Genomic DNA, 20,595 nt, shown 5'->3' on the forward strand with positions numbered 1-20,595 from the left:
TGTTAAGATCTTGTGCTACAAAAAATATTTTCAAGCACCCTTTGAGGATAGAGCATGAACCTGCCTTTCAAACCATCCAGTCTCTTTTGATGATAGAATAAAACATACTACCACTTTTAAGGACTTTGGGAAAGTTGCAAGGGAAGCTTTTCCAACTCTCTGCAGGAAGTTGGTGGATTATGTATCGATTCCGTGGAAATTATAGAACATTTTTGGCACAGATTTTCGTGGGATTTTACCAACATTATCATCTGTGAAAATATAAACTCAGGCTGCCTCTAAATGCATTACATTTTGCGTGATAAGATTTCAAATGGAACAGCTAATGTTACAAAAGTATGTTGGTACATAACTCAGTCAGCCAAGAGAAAGCCAACATCATACCTGTAGTTAGTCAGATTTGAATTTTCATAGCCAATCGAGGAAGGGGGTTAAAGAACGGATCTCTGGACCATTCCCATGTCATTTCCTGCCACAATCTCCCGCCTGAGGCATCCCCGCTTTCCGAATCACCTGCCTGGAAAAGATACGGTGTTATCGTCTGGAAAACAAATTAAGATGGAAAATAGAGCCTAATGGCTTTGGGATGTCTTTCTTTGGCACATTATGACCCAGACTGAGGAGCTTAAATACTTACCTAAAGGAAATAGGCAGCTGGAATAAAGATGTATTGATAACGAAGTAGCTTTCCTTTGAGAGGGAACGTTTTAAAAGCAATGTATCCTGCATGAATAAATCCTAGAATTGAGAAACCTGATCTGTCAGGAATGCACATTTTCTGGCAGAAAAAATGGGGGTTTTGTTTTGGGATCGTTTGTTTGTGTGTCCATCAATTTGTGTTTCCATGTACAGCAATAACTGTGGATGGATTGGGATGATATTTGGTATGTGGGTAGGTCTTGGGAAGAGAAAGGTCAATGTTGATCATGGGTCCTCTAGCACCTTCCATTGGTACTGCAGGAGAACTTCCAGTTGTTGTGTCTTCTTCTCTGGACATGCTATTATCTTGATGTTAGGTTGACAGATAGTTTTGAAGTCAAGAAGTGCTTTACTTTTGGGCCCCATAGCAGCTACAGTAATTTTGGAACTGAGGGATAATTTTTATGATTTTTGGAAACCAGGTAGCTGCATAGGCAGAGATGCACACAATTATGCAAATTAGGATCAACATTTAAATTCTTATTTTATATGTAGAATAATAAATATGATCACATATGTCTGTGGTGCCAGCAGATCACTGCTGCGGTTTGGAATAGCATATCTTGCTACTAGTTCTTCTGAGTTTGATCACAGATTGAGAAATGTTGTCACAAGGAAGGAAGACTTCTAAAAACTGATATGAAAAAATTACGAACTTGCATAGCACATTTCCTGTGCAGGAAATATCCTAACATTTGTAATTTAATCTAATTTGATACTGGTATGGCCCCGACATTAGTAATTTTGTTACACCACTCTTCAAAATTGATCGTCGAGCGCAAGTTTTCAAAAGCCGGGATAGTACCCCGCACTACCTGCAGTTTGCTAACGCTAACGGCACTTAAGACCACCTCTTTAACACTGATAGCCTAGATTGAAAATTGTGGGCTAAAATGATGATGACATGTGGCTGCTCAAGTTGTCAGCTTCATCATCAGGTAATTTGAAAAGCCGTGTTGATTGATTGATTGACAGATTGGAACAATTATAAAGCCCAAAACTACTGGATATAATTTATAATACTGTGCTGCTGCTGAAATTAAAGGGGTTGATTTAAATCAGAGTCAATATTATTACTTACTTGTGGACGGCCTATCTATATGGAAAAGGTGCACAAACATAATTTATCAAGCATTTAGTGCGTGGAGGTACCCATAAATTCTAAGTTAACAAACATTATTGGTACATTTGGAGATTAATATGGGTACTAAAGTAGTACATTAAAAGTTGTGTCTAACCTTTGTAGGCAAACATAATTTAGAAAAAGTCTGACATCCCGAGATAGCATGTCTGTGTAGGTATCCTGTCAAACATACCGGTCACATATTTAGGGGCAAATTTAATCTTACTGGAGGTTATTTGCTAAACAAAGGGAGAGTATAGTGGGCCAGGGGCCAATGTAAAAATGAATGGTGATTAAAACATACATGTAAACAGAGAATCGCGATGAAAAAGAACAACTAGTAAACAAACCTGGTAAACTAAACTGTTACTATTATCATATTTTGCATCTGATGCTTAATTTAGTAACTTGTGTTATGAAAAAATGGAATTTTAAAGCCGACCCCATAGACTTAACTTTTATTTGTTGACATAATCATTTTACATACACATGTTGTGTTGATGAAATAGATTAGAAAAAGAAGTCATCCATATGGCCAAGTAGGTTAGAGGACAAACATGTATACATTTATTTGTCGAATGCATTTTACTCCACTCAGAGTTTGTGCCTCCTCCCCTACATGTAAATGTAGGGTTAAGTAAACATGTTGCCACTTCTATCAAGGAAATAATTTGTGCAAAACAGGAAATGAGTTTTATTTTTGCTTTCATCATACCGATTATGATTTCACATTTTTATTTTATACTTTTGTGCCCATGTTATCTCTTGATGTAAATGAGACCTGACCAGGTAAGTTCAAGTATATACACAGTGATTAATTATTGTAGAAATATGGTTCAGTGATCAGTCATAATAAACGTCGGTGTCCCTCCAAAGCCTGCAGCGGCCCAGCTGCTCGGAGTGGAGCCATGCCAAGCTATTACCTCTCAAATATTTACCTGTGCTATGGTGAGTCATCACAACCTGGCGATAAGCGGTCGCAAAAACTTCCACGGTTGTGCGGAAGTGGGTTTATTGTGTCGCTGGGAGTGGGAGGCATTTGTTTGGCCAGGATCTGGCAGGTTCGTTATCGTTTGAGGGTTAATGAGGCTCATTAATCTTCATTAGGCAGGGGGCTGATGACGATAAGGGTCTTCAGTGCACCTGTGCTAGTGGGCGCTGATAAGGGGAGCTTTTAGAACAACTCAATTGGCTGGAAGCCCATCAGAATGGAGTTGTGAAAGTTGTTAGGGGTGGGTAATGGGTTTGTTGGTTAGTTTTCAATCGGCTTCAAGTTATTCTGTCTAACTGTAACTCATCCCCAGCCAGGATCAGAGACTTGGTTTACCATTTATATAGTAACCAATATGTAGTAACCAAATGACTGTATCATTTAAACTAAGAAAGGTATGATGGCAAAGAGTATAAACTTTGTCACAGTTCATGCAAAAAGTCGTTCAAGAATTTTCATTTTGTCATATTCAGCAACTGTGTAAAACCCAGTGTTCACCAGTGTGTAGGAAGAACGGTTAAACAGCCGTCAGGTGCGCAGCTGAACATTCCTGAAAAAGCAGGCTCCATATTTGACAACCGTTTACAGCGTATGCTCAGGGCTTGGCTCTGATGTGGAAGTCAGGTGATAGATTGGCATGTCAAACCCACTTGACATTCAGGTGGGCAGGGCACCGTGGTTACTGAAACATTTTTACACCAACACTTCAACCTGCCATGAAGATATACTGGGCACTAAGTCCAGGCCAAACGACCTGATAAGGGTTATTGAGAAAGGGCAATCCTGGGCAGCAGAAATACCCCAATAGTGCGACAACTCCATTTGGCTGCAGCAGTGCTTATTGACAGGAAGCAGCTTTAGATATTGTACAGTATGTAATACGACTAGTTTGAAAACAACTTCTGCATGAACTTTGTTGTATGTTACTCTGTCCTCGATGGTAGGGATCAATGAAATAGTTGGAGGAGTAATTAATGATGGTAATGTATTAAGACTGTAGGGTTATAGTATAAATGAATTAAGCGGTTTTTGTTTATGTACTGATCCTCTCATTAGATTGATTACAGACATCTTAATGCAACTTTAAGTATCAATAGTATCAAGGACATTATATAATGACCTGATAATATCTGCATTTTATGTTCAGCCTTTTTTCAGAAATGATTTTAAAATTTGAATGTTCAATAATATAGTGTGGGATGTAGGGTAAGCTGATCAGTTATAATGGGATAAGTACAAAGTTGTTTCTGACCGATAAACATTTGATAATCTTAAACAGTATTACAGACTGAGAAGCCCAGCAAATGCTGTAGACAGACCCCTCCCCCCCCTCCTCCAGATATTCATCGCCACAGTTATGCCTGCCTCTCGCCATATCGATTGACATTCATCAGTTTTACTGCTGCCAATTGCAATGACCAATCTGAAGTATGGCCTGGTCAATTGTATCTTTATTACAGGCCATTATAGTGTATTGGCCATACTGCCAATCCTGGAAAGAATTGAGTGAACAGTAATTATTACAACCATCATTTGAACAAGGATGGAAAGAAGCCAAATTGATGAAGAAGAAAGAAGTCGGGTCTTTTAAGTTTTTATGTTTCGTTTACAAGGTGGCCAGAAAAGTCAGCTAAGTTTGTTGAAGGCCAAGGTTGTTGCTTGAAGTTGCTTGTTGATTTAAGAAATAAAGTATATTACTAAGTACATCAGAAAAATCATAATGGAAGAGCATTTTGATACGGTAACTACCATTGTCATTTTCTGTAATAAATGGCATTTCAACTTACTTCCTTATATTTGATTATCTTAGATACCCATCCTCAAATTTGCAGTGCTTAAAAGTCCTTTTTTTGTTATCTTACATAAAACTATCTCGACCACAGATCTTCCGAAATTCAAATATTATTTCATAAATGTACAAATGTATATCACTCATAATCAGCAACCATCCTTCTGCATTCTCCATTTTTACTGTTGAAGTAAAGGTCAAATTTGTTCCATAACTCCTATACTATACTACATTTAGAGAAGGAAAGATAACCCAGCATAGTCAGATGTGTGTTTAGATAATGATATATTCCTGTAGGTTGCTGCTCCTCAAACAAAGTTATCGCTGTGTGTTTACGAAATGTAGATTCCAAGAAGACATCTTTGTCTGGCTGTGACTCCCCTGGATATGATCTTCCCTCATCAAACATCAAACCAATCTTCTAAAAAGCTTTCCTTTTGTACCAATTCCCTCCCGTGTTTCTACCCACAGGCCCGCCAACTATTGTTCCAACTATATTACTCCTCATTCTTTACTGTTTGTCCAATTATTACTCATCAAAAACGTAGCTATACCCTCATTATGGACATGTTACAACAAAATTGTCGCCAAAATTTACCCTAATGCACATTTTAATACCATCAGAGTGCACATTAATACACTTAATCTCCACATTTATATACCTGAGCCATCCCCTAATACGATGAATTCATTTCTTTCGTCTGGCGCAGGCTAGGAGACGAGAGGCTTTTCAATTTAATTTGTATGATGAGAAAGAATTAATTCCCTATCCTTCTCATGTACCCGCTTAATTTGGCCCATTAATCTGCCCTGTCTCCAGGCAACAGGCCCGTCGACAATCCATCCCCCTGCATTTTGATTTGATAATTTTGGCTGTTATTGTGAAACGTATTTGCGGATACAATTCGTATGGACTTCCTGCCAGTCCCTAGGCTGCTCTATATTCTGTCTCGATCCCATTATCGGAAAGACTATAGTCGGATTGTATATCCTTGGACCTTCATAGGAATTTAAATTGCGCCGGATAATAGATAGCCCTTTTGCTATCAATTTGGTATGGCTAACTCCATAAAAGTTTCGTTATGGTGGTTTGATCTTCATATAACATCACGGCGCTGTATGAAATATCAAGCCATATACATAAATTTGACATCTCTACTGTCGTGCAATGTGCTGTAGGGGATAATTAAGGTTGGCTGTGGAGGCCCCCGGATTGTTGGATGTTACTTTCCAATTCTGGATTTAACTACAGATTGGAGGTTTAGGACAGTTTCACGAGCCTCTCACGGCCGTGGGGGCCATTGGAGTCAAACCGGGATAACCGTTTGCAAGCATTAGGCCAATCCTTTGTCTTCTACACACGGCAGTCTCATCCTTTTACATCTGACACAGCAATAAAAATAAAACCTTGCAGCGTCTATGTTGCTGACACTTTTTAATGTCAAGGGTTATGAAATGTGTATAATATACAAATGTCGCTCCATTTAGGGTCATTTCCCTGCCACTTAATACATACCCATTTGGATGAGTTGATGATAGTAAAAGATAATGTAAGAAATATTGGAATTTGTCATTGTAATATGTAGTTTCCAGGTCAGGTATCAATTTTGCACCGATGTCGTGGTTTCATGTGCCATCAATCATTGCTGCTGGGTTAATATCTGGGACTTTGCGAAAATGCGTAGAGGTGTTTTTTCTGACAAATTGGTCCATTTGAGTTTTTGTTAATGACATTAACTACAAATGTGAGAGTTAACTTGCATGGCAGATAGGTGCCAAAGTTGTCGGTCGGTCGCTTTCCTGAAGAAATTGTGATTGTCAGCTAGGGAAGCATGGCGTGGAAGATAAATGCTCGCAGCGTAATTGTTGTTCCTCCCGTGTTATTGGATTACATCGCTTGGTTGCGTTCAATAGGCGATCTACAAATTGAGGCATATTTCATTCAAACTGGTTTTTAATGCTGCAGGTATTTGCAGAGTCAGATCATTTTGCGGAGGATATAGACTGTGAAAATTGGGGGTAACAGTGTTTCAATACTTCAGCTGCGGCTATTTCAGCAGCCAAAGACCAATCTCCCACCAAATTGGATTGTAAAAATGGCGTGGGAACCTGGTCTCGGAAACATCATTCTCCAAGATATTACATTCCTATAAAACTGGGCAGTTCAGCCGGCTGACGGAATTTCGTCCCATAGTCTTGGTGTTTTTCCAGAATGACGGGTAAGCCGCAGGGATAAACTGTTGGTTAGGTCTGTGGTATCACCTGGACAATGTGCGAGAATTAAAACAATTCTACCAACAGAGAAACATGGAGTCAACCACTGTTTCAATTTGATTGTGTGGCACCATTTTATACACCTATATTATCAAGTATAGTTTCCCCGCCAGTCAAACGAGATTCATCAGAAAGCAATAAGAGGTGGTGTGGTCATATCCGCCGGCGGGGCACGCATCATTGCCCTGGTGCCTGACCTTCCACAGCCAAGCACCATGCCAAGCTCTCAAAAGTTATATTAATCAAAAGTCAGAGCATCAGTATCAAGATTATTTATGGAAGGTTTAAACAATCAGTGGAATACCAAACCCACAAAGGATGAGAACAGTCAGTGAGTAGGTGTTAGATTATGAAACAAGTTCATTCCTGCATCCTTTCTTTTATGTAAGCTTCTAGTTCAATGATGAAGATTCAGTATATTTTGACAGTACATCATGTGTGATCCCTGTGACTAAGATCTAATGGCCTCAATTTGTGCAGGACTATTAGTAGGGACATAACATTTTTCTGTGAGGTTCCACAGATCATTATGTCCAGAATTAGCCGCAGGTTCATTTGCCTGCCCTGACAAATGCCTCCCCGGCAATGGCCAGCTATTACCGTTTGTCATGGCAAGATTAAAGGCATAATTTTCCTGAAATATGGAAGCTATATGGGTTTTCATGTGCCCCTGTCACCATATTCCCACATTTTCATGTCGCTGAAAGCACCTGCGGTTGACCTTCGGAATAAGAGGCATTTGTGAAGATGGCGTACACACCCTTAGGTGTTATGACTCCTGCCAATCCATTGGTATTATGGAAGATAGGATAACGCTGGAAAAGATAGCCATATTTAACAGATTTCTTTTCAGTCCTTGGCCTTAAATAGCAAGTAGAAATAGTTGTGCTTGTCTTTCATTTGCTCCAGTCTTACTGTGCCCAGAGTAAATTATACTAACAGCTCTGAATATTTTGCATTTAAAGAAGCACAGTGAGAGCTACCCAGGAAAAATGCGTAGTGTTGAACATTGTCGTCACTGTCTTTTTCTAGTATCCCATCACAATTTAAAGTTTTTTAAAGACATTCCTGCTGAATATCCAGCTTGTTAGTTGATGAGTCTAGTGGAGAAATGGTTACTATTTCATGGAAGGCGCTGCAAGATATCATGCCTTTAGTTTTGACAAAATAGCAAGTCAGTACATTCTTTCACATAATTTTGCATACACAAAGGTCTCCAATTAATGGAATCTATTGGCTACTCAGTTGACTTCTCATGATTTGACCTACCAAATGATCAAAATGCATTTATTGAAGAATGCTTAGATGATTGTCTAAGAAAGAAAAATTGCTATTGCTATGTGTTTCTAAAACTGTATGTGTTTGAATGCTAGAAAGATTGTTTAATGATAACTCTTTGTGAAATCTTACTGTAGAAAAGACATGAAGGTAAATAAAAGTGTTAACAACTTGATCTGGCCTCATACATGAAGTAATGAATTGCAATCTTAAATATTGATTAAATCATTGCAGCGCAGTTCAGGCTCCTCTGTTCACGTGAATCTGCCGGGAGCTGTTAACATACGAGCAAGTAGGCTGCCTTATAAAGCTTCCCCACATTAATCTGTACAATTTGGGTAGTTCAAAGTCTTAATCACAGTTGATTAAGACTCCCCCTCTGACTGAAGGTGATGTATCACATCTCCTATCCAAGTCTACTGCACAGACAGGCAAATTTGTCAACTTCTTCTCCCGCAATACATCAAGAGAATAGGAAGGGAAATCTCAGATTCAAACTAAATCTTCAATTAATGGTCGGTATTTGTGGAGAGAACTCATTATTTCTGTACAGGTAATGAAATTTGTAAGCATGACAATTATTATGGGAAAGCATTTGAAGCCAAGTGGTAACCTCATTGTATACTGCTCTTATTATTGAACTTAACAGCATCAGATTGTCTTGATTTTAATTCGATCATAAAGTATAAGTTAGAGCCATTTGCATTCTTGACATTTTTTTGTTGAATATTCCACCCATCTTGAGCTATCATCTTGACATTCTTGTAAGGAACACCACAGAATCTTGCAACACACCCTGCCTGTAAAATCAATTCCAAGACCAATATCACCGCCAGAGAATAGCAGACCTCTATCGGAAAAGTTCCCTATTGATTGGATGGGATGTTAAAGTTTAATAAGATGGCCTGCTATAAACGTTGTACACTTTATAATCCGGGCTGATACAGAACAAATCACCAACTTGATTACTCTATCAAAGTTATTTTTGTGCGCAGTAAGTAAATGAAAGTAAATCCGTCATTAGGGTAATACGTCGCGAATGAAGGATTGATGGCATTAGATTGAATCAGGATGGATTAAGAACCGAGGTCCGTGGGGATTTGCCCACATTTGTGTGTGATCCGCACGGCATGTTGGTAATTCGTGCATAGGTCAAACGGTAACCCAAGGATGAAATTTTCACCCCATGTTTCCTCCGGTAAATTTATGGGTGTAAGGTAACCTTTGGTAGGATGACCCCCGAGTGGGTCTAGCGGGACCTGTGGCAAGATGAACCAGCACGGTAGGTTGATTACGGACGAGAGTCTCTCGCATGAATGCGATCAATATCGGGGTTGTCGTGCCAAGGAGTATTGATGTCTTTAAGCACGCAATTATCGGGGTAATCATGGAAAGATCCGCAAGAAATGAATCCAATAAGTTCAACAATCAAATTAGAGATCAGTGATTAAAACTCAACTTGGATGGGACTTGGATACGTGGCAATTGCCGGAAAACTTTATTAAGGAGGTGTTTAGGTGCGCATGGCGATCTCGGAACAGCAGGTATTGGACACACCCGTGATGCCGCATCCCGCTGACTTCATTAGGCAGAATCTGTTTCATCATTGGCACAACCCAGAAGCTATTGATGCTAACCAACCTGCAGTCGTGGATGGGGGCTGAAAATATGAAAAAAAATTCCTTGTGAGGACAAGAACATTTTGAAGAGATTTATCATGGTATTATAAGTGGTATTAGATTGTGAAATGCTGATGCTATCAATGCCATGTACTATAGGATGAAGTTGAGTTGAGTTGAGTTGAGTTGGAAATACAGTTTTGATAGGTTACAGGTTACCATGCAGCTAGTATGCATTGATGTTTAATTCTTTGCTAAAGTGTTTATTTGCTTGTTAAATTCTTAGCTGCTCATAGACTTTATTTCATTTTCTTGCATTCCAGTAACTATAATTGTGACCATCACAAACTGTTTAACTTCATAAAAGTGCTAATCCATGAAACTGATGCTAATAGATTACATGGATGGGTAGTTTGGTAGGGGTCTATCCTTAATTGACCAAGTCTGTTTTTCCAATTTACATGGCCAAAATTCTGACAGTACATGATGGATGGATGTAGTAGCCCATGCACAAACAAACTGTCCCTCAGGCTGAATATGCCCCAAATGCATGATAAGTTGTTATCCTTTCTAATTTAAATGGGTTTTATCACAAGATTTGCCTCATGTAAAGTTTGTGTCTCACGATCAGAATCAGATGTTGTTCAAAATATTATAAAAGCTGTAGTATTGACGTAAACTGCTAGAGGAAGGTTGTAACTGTGTACATAATTACATCAGGTAGCTATGCTTCACTTTGAGTTCTGGCAATGCCACTCAGACTTGAACACAAATGCTTAGCTTTTGCCCCCAGCTTTATATTGGAGGCAGATTCCATAATCCCTGTCTGTATAAAGTCATCCTTGTTCTGTACTTCCTGCTGAATGATAATCTTCCAACTTAGTCCAAATGTCAGTCAATTTCCTCAACATCTGTTATTGTGACACTCTGCTAGTGAAGCCCTGCACACCACCACCCATGTGTGCCGATATTAAAAGCTTAATTTTCACAACTTCTTGCTTGAATTGATACAAATTGCCCTGCATAGCTCCTGACATGATTCCTAATTTCCCCCTCCTCCCCCTGTGCTGCCAGGAGGAAGTGTTGTGGTTCCAACCCACTGCAAACACCTCCTTTGTTTCACAAAGTTGAACCCTCCTCCCCTTAATTATAATCAAAACATGTCTCTGTTCTAATATGAGCTAATCAAGTAGAAGGATGCCTGTAAATTTCCCGTGACATTCGATACGCCACAGCCTACAGGGATATTGCAGTTTTAAGACCTGAGTTATGAAGTGTTGAATTGCAATTGAAGTGTTCATATATTTGTGAATATAAACTAATAAGGCCGTATAGAGAGATAAATACATTTTCCTCATGCATGAAAGATTATGCATGCAACTTTCTGAAGTGTGACATTAATATTAATTGTCCTTGCATTTGCAGAAGATTGTGTTGTAAATTAGATGAACAAATGTCGGCATGATTCACAGTCTTGATACCCTGCATAGCATTATACAATCAGCCCCGTGTATGCGCTTTAAATCAAATGTCTTAATTGCACGACATGGAGTTTTGGGCTCAAATTAAGGCAATCTCCCCCCAAATATGTGCTAATTAAAACAATATCCAGTTGACGATGCTTAATTTGTAACACTTCTCCGATCTCATCAGGAACCATCCTCAGGGGGGATCTTAAGTTCACAGTAAAAGTTATCGGATGGTAAATTGAAATCGAATTGCTCATCTTGCCAAATCTTGAGCGCCAATGAGGTACTCAATCAAAATTGAAGGGTGTATCTCACTGCATCTCAGCCAATTATTCACAGCTCAAAGTGTATCAAAAGTAGTGGTGTGATAATGACAGAAAGGGCTGGGTTATCATCACAGTTCCCTTCTCACATGTGTGAATGTGTGCTGAGATAAGCAGGAACTGGCCCTGAATACCTTAGCTGTGCATACTGGGTACTTCAGACAGCTGAAGTGGCCATCATGGGCTGAGTAATCTTAGGGTTTGAAACTGTCTAACCTTATGATTGGTCATCTATACCTTGGGTTCAGAGTTAAGATGACCGATAGGAGGGGACATTTGAATTCCTTAAATAACACTACATGTAAATAAAACATACAATATTATAACAAAGGCAAATTGATGGAAAGCATTGTATCATTCTGTAGTGATTTTGTTCAATTTTGAAATTGGAGTTGGACGAATGTTTGCAGGTCTGCACATAAAAATTCTCTACCAAAAAAGTTATCCCACAAGAGTGTCCAATTTATGCCCCACTAAAATGATCGTAATTCTTCCCTGGCTGAGTGAATCCTCCCATCCTTTCATCTGTTGTCCACAACCTGCTGACATGGCAGTTTATCAGGGAAACCTTACATGTTGGACACAAAGGAACAACCCATGAAATTATTGTTACCAGAAGATAAAGGCAGCCTGCAGATGTCTTGGGGAAGCTGAAAAAACTTCTCAGCTGGAGTTGCATGGTCTTGCAAGGCCTTTCCATCAAAGGAAGGCGGAGGTTCGTGTGGCGGCAAAAAAAGACGTATGACTCCCTGCAGGTCCTTTGAAGGTGTGCTGGGACCACCCATGGGATGGAAGAGATGTACAAGTTGTTACATGGGAAAGCTCTTTGTGCTTGTCTATGATGCTATTGGCTGAAGACAATGAAACAGGTGGAGGGACAGCAGTTGGAGAAGAACCCTTCCTCCTTTTCCTTTCCTTGTCTGCCATAAGATACACTAACAAATGACCTTAGATTGTTGACATAAAACTTATACCATCAACAAGGTCATTTTTCTGCAATCTTCAACAAAGATCTTTTCAATGGATTGTAGAATGAGTGGTGATTTTGCAAATACAAAATTGTAGATAGATGACAAAGCATCAAAGGTGGCCCAGGTAGCCTTCAGATTTTTATTTTATCACTAACTAATGATTGACAGTTTGGCCAAACTATCTTGTTACAAACCAACAAAGTCTAGTGGGTGATGTGCTGTTCCGAAGAGCTCTGCATGCATAAACATGACAGTGTCCCAGAGAAAATGTGGGCATGCTTTTGCATGAACATTTCTCTGCATGATGGATGGCTAATAATGCTGTTAAACTTTGCCATTTTCAGGTAATACAGCATGTTTAAACATCCCTCCTTAATTGGGTTTGATGGCTTATAATTGGGACAAATTGACGTGTTGTGACAGCTTATGGAGTGGCTTGTGTTGGTTACCTTCGAGGGCGTACTCCACAGAAGGACGGAAAACCTCTTTTCATCCAGGCTCACTAATATTGTTTTTTACAAGCAAATTTCTAACTTGTGTGGAAAAATATCCGGTTGTGTGCTCACTTAGAGTGGGGGATAATGCAAGAGTTTCTTTTGTTTGGCCCTTGATCTTTGAGTAATTGCGTCAGTCATTGCAATGTTGTAAAGTAGAATATTTCGTAGGATGCTGCTGGCAGCATGATAGTATGATGTCAGAGTCTGCCAATTTGGTATCCTTTTAACTTAGGATAAACAGTTTTATGAAAGATACAAAGGTTGGAGGTTTTGGAATTCAAATGGTTCCCTGCAGTAAAATAACACATTCCCCTTTATTTGCACAACAAAAAGATTTTCTACCATTAGTTTATTAGAGAAACATTTGGAGAAAAACAGTCTCAACTTTAAGTGCCTCTTAAGCTTTTCCACAACTTACAAGAGTCAATAGAGATAATACCAATACCAATTATAGTACGTATATACAATTACAGTTTGGCTTTCAAATTCTGGAAGTGTTCTATCCAGGCAAAAGGAATTAAATTATGTCAGTGCACCTGAAGCTGGTTTTACTTCAAGGACAATTATTGTAAAGTCCTCATAAGATTTACTGAGTTAGCCTTGAACTTTACATTTAACATAGCAGTGACAAATTTTGGATAGTATTACACACTATTCTGATTTAGTAGTGCTTCTTGCTGTGACAATTTTCCACGATGTTTTATTCAGCTCTTGACTGTGTGACCCTACCGCAGTTGCCGTTTCTCCTTTGAGCCGCCTGAAGGATAGATGGCAAAATCATAGTCCATGGTACATCAAGGGAGAACTGTGGCCAATTCTGTTAGAAAACTCATTCTGACCACATCTGTGATGTTCTGTACCCAGGTGCCAATCACTTTCCCTGGCCCTTTTGGAGAAAGTGGAGACAGATGTACTTTTCATGTCAAAAAGGTCGATCAAACCGTGGGACTCTAGTTCATAGTGGTGTTACTATGAAGTGTCTATTTCAGTACAGTCAATACATGGAAGGTCCATACTATTATTGCTTGGTAGATGACAAATTTGTCAGCGATAGTCTGTTAATTGCTCCTTGATGGGTATCATTGTTTCCCCCTAAAAGTTTTTGTTGGCAGAATGGTCACTGTTAGAGGTAGTCCAAGTTACATGTACTTTTCTGTCAATTTGATGGTAAATTGTAATAATTATTGTGTAAGTGTTCCAAGTTTGTAACTTTTCAGAATCTGATATACCCAGTAGTACCATGATCACTGTAATGGCTAAGAGAACATTGGACAGAATGATAAGACTATTTTTCATGGAATTATTAATAACTCATACATTTGATTAAATTATACATTTTGTATAATAAAAAGTGGCCTGCAGGCTGATTTGAGCTTCTCATGAATAAACAAACATTCAAACAAACAATGTGAGATACTTGTATTATTATAATAACATTTATATTTCATGTCATTTTGAGCATGTCTATATGACGTTGTTAAGAACACCAAATACTTAATCTCACAACAGACTTTTCTATTTTCCGTGTTCTGCAGGCACTGGGCAGCTTTTACTTTGTACATGAGTCTATACGAAATGCATCAATATATGATTGGCAAGGTAAGTTCTTTCTATCACTTTCTCCTGTACATAAAATGTCAGCAAAATGAGGAGGAGAATCTTACTGAAAAAGACAAGCAACAAAGTGAGATGATAAGCTCTCTGGAAATACAATATTTTCATAACTGTTTGAACTTCACATTTGAACTGTTATTGATTTGAACATTTCTGGGTAAAAATATCACATATTGTGTCTGATCCTTCTAGATTGTGTTATTCCCACGGTAGTTTCTTGACATTATACCAGCTGTGTCTTTCACAGATATACACCCAGATGCGACCGTTGTTTTATAATGATGCATGCTAAATCGAAAGTTGAGAAACAAGAAAAAAGAGATTTTGATGGAAGAAGCTGCCTGCTTGGCCCTGTGACCCATCCAAAACAATCCTATTTAAGTTTCTGTGATAAGCTACAAAAGACCTGACCTCACTTGGCTTACTAATCCACCATAGAAAAATCTAGATTCAAAGACTTTAAAACATTGTATTATCTTACACCTTATCCCTTTTGTTTCTATTTTGTGATCGTTTTTTTCCCCATTTTTCGTATGGTGTGTTTTTCTTCATAATAATTGTTACCGCTGAGGGCAACTATCAAATCTCAATATGAATAGGCAAAAACATAGAGAAATCTTTCACCTTCAATTTAGCTTAGGAACCATAGAAAGTACACGGTCAGGTGTTTGATATAATTTCTGTTGGACTGCCTTGCATAGCTTATGTTTTCTTAAGGAGTTTAAAACATCCTTAAAAATAGATTGTACAGTATATATTCTCAGACTGATAATTGTTTCCACAATTTTAACTACTGTCTATGTTTGATCCATCCCTGTAGCACGGAAGTTCCGATCTCTCTCAGGACGCGAGGTTTACAAGGGGAACATCAACTCAATTCCCTTCAAGCACAAAGAAAAGTACCCGCAGGATTTTTTTCCTAACGTAAGTAACAATGTCATGTTAAAACTTGGATGTCAATTTCGTTTTTCAATTTCACGTCAATAGAAGATTTTGTCAGGGGGGCCTAGTGCCAAAAAAAATTATTTTTGCAGTGACTAAAGGCTTAGTAAAACATGATACAGAAGTGTGTGTATTATGTGGTACTGGACAAAGTTATTTTACAGATTGAACAGCACAAATATAGTCACCTTGGATGGGGTCTGCAAATAGCCCATGTATGATATTATAGTATTTCTGGGGTTCAGTTTTGTAGTTTTGGTACTTGTGATATGGTATTACAAGATGATCGGTCCGAGAAAGGGGGATAAAAAAGACATTTCTGGCTGATGTGAAGGATATTATCGATTTGGAGGGGATATCAGGAAGTTTTATGCTCTGGAAATGGTTACAAGTAGTAAGATATCATTTCATCCCGACATCAATGTGCTGTCTTCAGACACATAAAACGTTATGAGTATAATAAAGATGTCGCAATTTGCGGGGTATATTGGTGTTGACAGTGGGGTGAGTAGCGTTAGATAGGCCCCCGTGGTCCGACATGATTCCTGTAGGGAAATCCTGCAGCTCCGTGCAAACTTCTGTCCACAGTCGTGCTGAGAGAAGCGTGTTGCTCCTGCTGAGAAAGTGGGCCCAGGCCGATGCTTCTCATTCACAGTTGTGACAAAGCTCACTAGCCCCCCACCTGGCGCATTCATAGCCCCTCTGTCAGTGGTCTTGTACCTACGGCGAACTTTCCCACTGCGATTTATGTCCTCCTCGTGCCACCAACGTGGAGGGCGGCGTATTTCTTCCACGCCTGCCGCAGAGATTCCCTCCCCGAGATAATTATCAAAGCGGCACATTGAAAAGGGGTAGCTCTGAATCAAGGGTAGTGTGTATCCCTCTCAATAGGAGAAACACATTACTCTCAAATAGAAATCAACTATTAAACATTCTTTTCTCCTTTTTTTTCCATACAGTTTAGATGGTCTAGAAAGGGCTTCCTTCGGACACGTTGGAGCATATGTGATAGGTAAGTCAGCGACGTGGCACGGATCACAGATCGTTGCTAACACAAATTTTTAAGGTACTGTAACATTCGCGGTAGGTCAAGGGTCGTCCCCTGCTTTTCTTGGGATTTCGCACACGGTAGGGGACCTTTCTTCCCGAGGTGAACAACGTGTCAGACCAGCTCCACCATCTGGACAGGCGGACTTGATTTATTCTCCCTTTGAGGCGTGTGTGTTCTCTCGCTGTTCCTTCTTTATTGGCGTATGAAAGGGCATTGTTATCAACCCAGGGTTTCATTAAATTTGAATCAAGATAGGCTGACGTTAGGACCAAACAGAATTGTAAGAATGTGAGAATGGAGGGCAAAATGCAGATGCAGGGAAAAAAGTCATTGCAAGTATTTCACAGTTCGATAGATGAGCAGCTTCTGAAATCTATAACCAACTCTGTACATCATAGACTACAAATTTATGATTTGAGAGATAAAATCATGACAATATAAACCAAAGAGAAGTTCACAACTATTTTAATGTGCAGTCAGAATGATTATAATCACAAAATTGTACAACATGTATTCAAACAGTCTTCCTAATCTAGTTACAGACTCGAGTGTGCCACTACGTGTCCATACACATATTATAACAAAATCTTTGAAAATCAAACCATTGGTATAAGACTACTATCCAGACGTAGTGTGGTGCAGATTTCAGGTATATAAAGTCCTTGTTCTACATTAAAAACCGTCCCAGACCAGATGGTCAGCCACGCTCTCGGACAGGTTCTGGCCCATTACGTCTCCTCCAGGGAGGCTTTGTTAGTTACGTAAACAAGATTAGATGCGGACCCTCGTACAATTGGTGTCGCTCCACGACCACAATGCAGTTGTTTAACCCACCACGGTGTCACAACTGGATATCTCGCCGAAACAGATTCTGTCCATTTGCTCTGGACTAAGATGGCTTGTCATTTGAATTTTGTATGTTTGTTGCCAAATTTGTCTGGCAACCTGCACCATGACACTCCAAGCAGGGACCAAACTCTCAGTTTTAAAAGGCTGTACAATGTATATAATCAACTAACCCCAGTGTCTCTCTGATATGGAGATTTTTATTTGCACCATTGTTCGCATCCCTTCCCATATGGTGTGGCTACAGTCAATTTTTCTGCTACGAGACAAAGAGTCTTTGAGTCAACTTCTTGATACAATTACTGTTTCTGTGATTGTATGCGGCGCCACAGAGCGGTCGCTACGGGAGTGGGAAACGAACCAGAGGGAATGCTGCCACGTGTGCAGAAGAATAGCTCCTTCCCAACCCCTGACTTTTGATATTTTTTGAGGAGGTAAAAATGGCCTTGGAGCATGAATGGCTGCAAGAAAATTATGAGGTTGGGCAAAGGGTCGGGAGCTTTTTAAGAGGTAGCCAGTGTACTGGAAAGAAAGGATAGGACTTTTAGATGAGGAAACATGAACTGCACCATTAAGTGGTCTCTGGAATAGTGATTGGAACATTTAGTCGATTGTCTGATATTCATGACTGAATCAAAATGAATTTCATTGAATTGTTTGCAGAAAATGTTATGGAGATGCCAAGTAATACTAATAGATTTTAAAGAAGCACTTGCAATAATTATAGGATCACTTTAGAATGACAAAAAATGTAGATTTATTGTCGTCTTTCTTTAAACGACATATTCATAATCCAAAATACTTTGTAGTACATGTACTACATGTACTAGCTGGCTTCAGGCTGTTCAAAGAAACATAGCAAAAGCAGTACACCAATGGAAATGCATGTATGCAAGGAGGTTAGAGAGGGATGTATATAAATTAATTTGTTTTCAGACCTACATGTACGTGTACTTGCACAGTAGTACTTGAGGCAATATACATGTATGTAATACTATTATTGTACAGTAGTACAATGTATTAAAAGTATTCACTCTGCACAAGTTAGTTAATTCAGCACAAGTTTGGCTTGAACTAGAAATTAATAATTAAAAAATTTCCTGTGATAAACTATGATGATACTTACACAGATGATAATTGTTTATGCCAAGTATGTCAACATATGACCTCATCTTCATATAGTACAATGTACCTCTCTGAGTATTGTCGTGCTGTGAGGTCCAAAACTGTCCTGAAGACAACTGTACAGGGCAGACCTCTGTGCCCTTCTGACACATAAATCTGTCAATTAGAAGTGGTATATTGTTTGCCCCTACTTTGGTTAATCGCAGCACTGCCAACATAAGCATTGCCTTTCAAAAACCCTTGAAATGTGTTGCTTTATTTAGTGAGTTAATGACTATACATTTCTTTTTCCATGCAAAATTAAATGTCTTATCATTTTACTATCAAGTTACTATCTTTACAACTTGGAAGTTAGATTTAGAGCATTTGGGTGTTTTATAACTGCAAGACTGACCCACTAAAAATACATGATTGTACAACTGTAAGTTTGAAATATAAGAACAGGGACTTAAGGCGAAACTAGTGTCAGCTGACTGAGGATGAACTGACTTGAACTGATACTGATAGGATATTAATTTTGATTCACATTGCAATTGAGATAGCCAGAGGTACAAGTATAATGCAATGTTCTCTGTGGTCTTTTTTTTCACAGCATATTTGACTTAGTGAACATCCACCTATTCCATGATGCTTCCAACCTCATTGCAGTAGAGACCTGGCCATCAGCCTACAGTAATTACAGACATCGAGCATTGGAGCACACTCTCAAAAGGTGGGCCAAGTGCTAAGCATTTCAGGAACACTTCTTTTCAAATTACTAGTATGTGGAGAAAGACGACTTTTTCTGTCTACACAAAGGTATACAGTCATATACTGTACATGTACCTCATACTGCAATCAGCTGTTAAATGATGATGCAGGAAAAATATTTGACTGAGATTATATAGCAGTCAACTGTTATATTATCATACTAACATTACATGCCTAGTTATTCAGGTGCCGATTTTTGTCATGCCCAATACAACTTTGTACCAATGTCTGTCATGATCTATGAATAGTTATTTTTCAGAGGTCATCTTCCATAACGCTCATATGGATGTTATGGCACAATTTAAATTAGATATTTGATTTAGATTTTGAACATTTTCCCCACAGAATTAGTGAAGACAAGCATGAGAAGGTTCCCCATTTCATCTTTGGTGACTTCAACTTCAGATTGGACACTCAAAGTGTGGTAAAGGTGAGGAGATGGATGGTATTTTTTTTATTCTCAGCCATTGCCTTCCTTGAAAGTCACGCTATACTAATTGTTTGAACTGGTAATGAACAACAACATTCAAAATGTCTTACAGATAAAATGTCAACACTCATAATTCCACCAAGTACACTATAAGACTGACACCTTAAAATAAAATGCCATTGAGGCCTTCTTGTCTTAGGGAGCTACTGATGCTGTACTTAGTAGGTCTTTTTAAATCCTCCGTTTTTATGCGACGGTCACATGATATTTGACATTACATGTAACATTACTGTAGTTACATGTATTTACTTTGATTCCCTCACACTTTTCTCTCACCACTTTTGTCAGTCAGGGAGTTTTAAAAACTTGATAAACAGATTGTAAGATTTTTTGTAAGATTGTAAGATTTTTTGCCCATAACTTTTCAAACAATCTCATTCTGCATACTAATCAACAGTTAAGTGAGCATTCCAGTCTACTTGGGTTTAAGCAAGGATGTTCTATCACATGTGGAATGTCCTTGCTTTTAGGTATGATTCATTATGAGCGGTTAATTTTACAGCAGAGCTGAAGTTATGCAAGATAATATTATGGCAATATATACATGTAGTAGAGCCACCAGATATGTCGAGTGATTGAAAATTTGTGACAAACTGCATGTAACTGATGCCAGGGAGTACTTGTGATATAGAGGTACAATTAGCGCGTTACCACAATACCTCCCTATGATGGGTTAGGGGAAGCTGTAGCGATCACTCATGTTCCATCACAATAATAAAACTGGTGGTTTGTAAAATGCCAGAA

General features: G+C 38.8%; 1 protein-coding gene across 5 annotated transcripts in view; it reads left to right on the forward strand.

Annotated features, from left to right (window-relative positions):
• LOC109462959 (type I inositol 1,4,5-trisphosphate 5-phosphatase-like) overlaps positions 1-20,595 on the forward strand; it is a 104,421-nt gene that overhangs the window by 65,190 nt on the left and 18,636 nt on the right. For 4 of the 5 annotated variants that reach the window (XM_019759593.1, XM_019759594.1, XM_019759590.1 and 1 more), the window contains exons 2-6: positions 14,569-14,632; positions 15,468-15,571; positions 16,549-16,601; positions 19,204-19,323; positions 19,707-19,791. In XM_019759593.1, coding sequence (XP_019615152.1) covers positions 14,569-14,632; positions 15,468-15,571; positions 16,549-16,601; positions 19,204-19,323; positions 19,707-19,791 — 426 coding nt within the window. Of the gene's footprint in view, positions 1-7,616; positions 7,669-14,568; positions 14,633-15,467; positions 15,572-16,548; positions 16,602-19,203; positions 19,324-19,706; positions 19,792-20,595 lie in introns of those variants that run through there. The other variant, XM_019759591.1, reaches the window with a different exon arrangement.

This window comes from Branchiostoma belcheri, unplaced genomic scaffold (genome assembly GCF_001625305.1).
Source record: "Branchiostoma belcheri isolate BF01 breed outbred unplaced genomic scaffold, Haploidv18h27 scaffold120, whole genome shotgun sequence".
NCBI lineage: Eukaryota > Metazoa > Chordata > Leptocardii > Amphioxiformes > Branchiostomatidae > Branchiostoma > Branchiostoma belcheri.